The following is a 4444-nucleotide window of genomic DNA, read 5'->3' as shown; positions in this document are numbered from 1 at the left end:
TTACAGGCTTGAGCCACCGCGCCCGGCCTAGAAATTTTTTTAAATTAAAAAAAGAAAACTACAACAACCCTATTAGGCGCAATTTTGATTGTTGTGGATTGACAGATGAAAACAAGATCAGAGACGTTAAAAAACTTCTCTGCCCAGGTTTATGCAGATGGTGAGTGTAAGACTTATTTGTAGTAGGTGCTTGTATTTGAGGCTAATAATGTGACTTTTGTTTCTTTATCTTTTAGGTGACACTGAGTTGACAACTGTGCAGGGAGTTGTCACAAGTTTCTGTGATGATTATGGCATGATTGATGAGTCAATCTACTTCAGTAGTGATATTGTGACTGGCGACCTGCCTCTAAAAGTTGGACAGAAAGTTAATGTGGTTGTGGAAGATGAACCACTTTACGGATTGAGAGCAATCAAGGTGAGATGTGCATGAGTTTGGGAATTGTGTCTTATCCCAATGGGTTTTCTTTCTCCATCTTTCTATTGCATTAATCCAACATCTCTGCTGTGATCCATAGAGTGGATGTCAACTGCAATTTGAAGCCCCACCCCTCTGAAGCTGTAGGTTCTTCTGTTCTAATATTTGTAGTGATTTCTGCTTTAAAACATAAAAATTACTTATCTATTCTTCTAATCTTTAAACAATATGGGTAACAATAATAATTATTGAACTCTATATAATCCTGCAACTTCCCTTATCAGGTAAAAAAACGTTTTCTGTGCTATGCATCCATAGCAGTGGAATTACTATGTGAAACCACGTGCCTTGTAAACATTTTAAAAAGAGCTTCATGGAGGTATAGTTCACAAACCACAGAACTCTCTTAAGGGTACAATTCAATAATATTTGGCAGATTTACGGAGTCCTGAGGACAGCACCTGAGTCCAGATATTTACCCATTCAGTGGCTATTACGAAATTATTCTTTAGCTCTACTGTACTAACTGATTCTCTCAGCAATAGGCGGTGAGACTGCCCATCTGCCCATATAGACAAGGACAACAATACTATCAATCTGAAATCTTTGCAAATGTGAGAAGGGCAAAGCAGTCACATTGCTCATTTGGAATTATTAAGGATCTTAATGAGATTACAGCAAGTTTCCTTTCTTGGACCTACTTATACAATAGGGACATTTACAGCTATCTCTATGGTAGGAAAATTAGATTTGTAATAGGAAAGTTTGTATATGAAGCCCTTGTAGTATTTCCTCCGATACCATCTTTTGTCTTTACTTTATGTCTTTCATTCTTTTACAGCTTTATTGAGATATAAGTCACGTGATTCACCATGCAATTCACCCATCTACAGGGTACAATTCAGTGGTTTTTAGTTTGTTCACAGGGTTAGGCAACCATCACCACAAACAATTTTAGAACATTTTCATCACTCGAAAAGGTAGCTCCATAACCATTCATAGTCTTTTCCCATTTCTGCCTGCTCTCCCAACTGTCCTCTCCCCCCGCAACATCCAGCCCCAGGAAATCACTTATCCATTTTCTGTTTGTATATATTCACCCATTCTGGACAGTAAAAAAGGTTCCTTCTATATAACGGTAATGATATGTCCTTTCACCAACATCTCCTTATTCCTCCATCAACCCTAACAACCCAAGCATCTAGCAACCACCATTCTACTCTACACTGCTATTAGGTCAAATTTTTATATTCTGCATGTGAATGAGCCCATGCAGTTATTTGTGTTTGTGTGACGGGCTTATTTCACTTACGTTCTTCAGGTTCATCCATGTTGTCCCAAATGGCAAGATGTTGTTCTGTTTTATGGCTGAATAGTATTCCATTGTGTATTTATACCACATTTCCTTTATCCACTCATCCATAGATAGACACTTAGATTGCTTTCGTTTCTTGGCTATTGTGAATAGGGCTGCAATAAGCATGGAAGTGATGACATCTCTTTGACACATTGATGACACTTTCTTTGGATACATGCTCAGTAGTTCATGGATTCACGTGATTCATGGGTTCATTTGATAGTTCCACTGTTAACATTTTGGAGAACTTCCATACTGTTTTCCATAATGGCTGTAACAACTTACATCCCACCAACCGTGCATAAAGGTTCCAATTTCTCCACATCCTTGCCAATACTTGTTATCACTTTTCTTTTTAATGTTAGCCATTCTAACATGTGTCAGGTGGTATCTCTGTGGTTTTGATTTGCATTGTCCTGATAATTAGAAAACGTGAGCGTTTTTTTGGTTTTGTTTTGTTTTTTCATATGCCTGTTGGCCATTTGTATGTCTCCTTTTGAGATATGGCTATTCAGGTCATTTGCTCATTTTTAACAGGATTATTTGTTTTCGTGCTATGAGTCGTTGGAGTTACTCATACATTTTGGAAACTGACCCCTTACTAGATGTATAGATTGCCAACGTGAGGGAAGAGAGAGACCCTCTCATATTGTTTTATGTTGTTTTATGCTCAGAAAAGGAAAGAGAAGTGAAACTAAAGTCAGGTAGTCTGGCCCCTAGGAACCAGACTCGAAACCAAGGAACCAGACCTGTGCCTGCCTGACCTAAGCCTGGTAGTTAAAATTCGACTCCTGACCTAGCAACTGATGTTATCTACAGGTTCCAGACATTGTGTGAAAGGACACTGTGAAACCTCCCGTTCTGTTCTGTTTCACTCTGACCACTGATGCTTGCAGCCGCTGTCACGTACCCCCTGGCTTGCTCAATCGATCACGACCCTCTCACATGGACCCCCCTTAGAGTTGTGAGCCCTTAAAAGGGACAGAAGTTGAGCACCTGATAAGCTTGGATTTTAAGACGCTAGCGGGCCGATGCTTCCAGCTGATTAAAGCCACTCCCTTCACTATCTCAGTGACGGAGGGGTTTTGTCCGTGGCTCATCCTACTACATTTCTTGGTTCCCTGACCAGGAAGCGAGGTGATTAATGGACAGTCAAGGCAGCTCCTTAGGCGGCTTTAGCCTGCACTGTGGAACATCCCTGAGGGGGACTCCAACCAGCCGGAGCAACGCAGATCCTGAGAGCGCTCCCGGCTAGGCATTTGTCCCAGTGGGATGCCTCGCCAGAGCAGTGTGTGGCAGGCCCCTGTGGAGGATCAACGCAGTGGCTGAACACCGGGAAGGAACTGGCACTTGGAGTCCAGCTATCTAAAACTTGGTAAGACTAGTCTTTGGAACTTGCCCACTCCATTTGAGTGGAAGCGTGGCCTGATCACCCACGCCATGCCTTTATTGGCACTTTGGTTTTGGTTTTGACTTGGTTTGAATTGCTTGACAGGACTGGTCTTGGGAACTTGCCTACTCCATTTGAGTGGAAGCGTGGCCTGATCACCCACGACGTGCCTGTACCAGCACTTTGGTTTTTGTTTTTGACTTGACTTGGATTGCTTGATACTTTGGTTTTGGTTTTGACCTGGCTTGGATTTCTTGATACTCTGATTTTGGTTTTGATTCTGGTTTGTCGTAAACGATAAAAGTGTGTGTGTGCCCTTTTACCGTTCTTTGTTTTGTAGTGTGCATGTGGTGTGAGTGTGGTGTTTTGTTTCGAGGAGACATGGGTCAGGCACAAAGTAAGCCCATCCCACTAGGAACTATGTTGAAAAATTTCAAGAAAGGATTTAAGGGAGATTACGGTGTTACTATGACACCAGGAAAACTTAGAACTTTGTGTGAAATAGACAGGCCAGCATTAGAGGTAGGTTGGCCATCAGAAGGAAGCCTGGACAGGTCCCTTGTTTCAAACATATGGCACAAGGTAACCTGTAAGCCAGGGCACGCAGACCAGTTTCAGTACATAGACAGTTACAGCTGGTTTTAGACCCCCTTCCCCCCACGGTAGTTAAGAGAACAGCAGCATAAGCAGCTGGCAGAGGAAAGGAAAGACCAGCAGAAAAAAAAGAGAGGAAAGAGACAGAGAGAAAAAGAGCCAAAGAGAGAGAGGAAAAGACAGAGAGGAAGAGACAGAGAGACAAAGAAGGAGTCAAGAAAAAGAGAAAGAGAGAAATATACAAGCAGTTAAGAAAAAAACAGTATACCCCATTCCTTTAAAAGCCAAGGTAAATTTAAAACCGCTACAATTGATAATTAACCCTGTAACACTCTATTACCACTTTGTTGTCAGTGTAAACAAGGGCATATCCGGAGAGTACTGAGGCCTTTCTATCAAAAATTCTTAACCCAGTAACCCGCGGATGGCCCAGATGCATTCAATCTGTAACGGCAGCTGCTTTGCTAACAGAAAAAACAATTAAAAAATAACTTAAAAGAAACCTCATTGTAAGCAGGCCTCACCAGTTCAGAAGTATCTGAAAAACAAAGGCGGGGGGGCGGGGGTGGGCCATCTATACCAATTTTAAGTTAATTTAGACTAAACAAAGTCTTATTAATAGCAAAGGATAATTGAAATCCCAAACTCACAAGGTTTTCAACGGAAGTAAAGTTTGCTAAAAGTT

The 4444-nt window shown here is 41.5% G+C and overlaps 1 protein-coding gene across 1 annotated transcript in view; it reads left to right on the top strand.

The window, feature by feature from the left end:
- The window catches only part of LOC108520609 (cancer/testis antigen 55-like), a 19025-nt gene that overhangs the window by 2527 nt on the left and 12054 nt on the right, over positions 1 to 4444 (top strand). Inside the window, exon 2 of the mRNA XM_017860029.1 lies at positions 237 to 418. Within this exon, the coding sequence (XP_017715518.1) occupies positions 237 to 418 (182 nt within the window). The remainder of the gene's footprint in view (positions 1 to 236; positions 419 to 4444) is intronic.

The sequence above is a fragment of the Rhinopithecus bieti genome, unplaced genomic scaffold (genome assembly GCF_001698545.2).
Source record: "Rhinopithecus bieti isolate Rb0 unplaced genomic scaffold, ASM169854v2 scaffold_54219, whole genome shotgun sequence".
NCBI lineage: Eukaryota > Metazoa > Chordata > Mammalia > Primates > Cercopithecidae > Rhinopithecus > Rhinopithecus bieti.
Note: the sequence above shows the minus strand (reverse complement) of the source record. Positions and strands in the feature narration are given on the sequence as shown.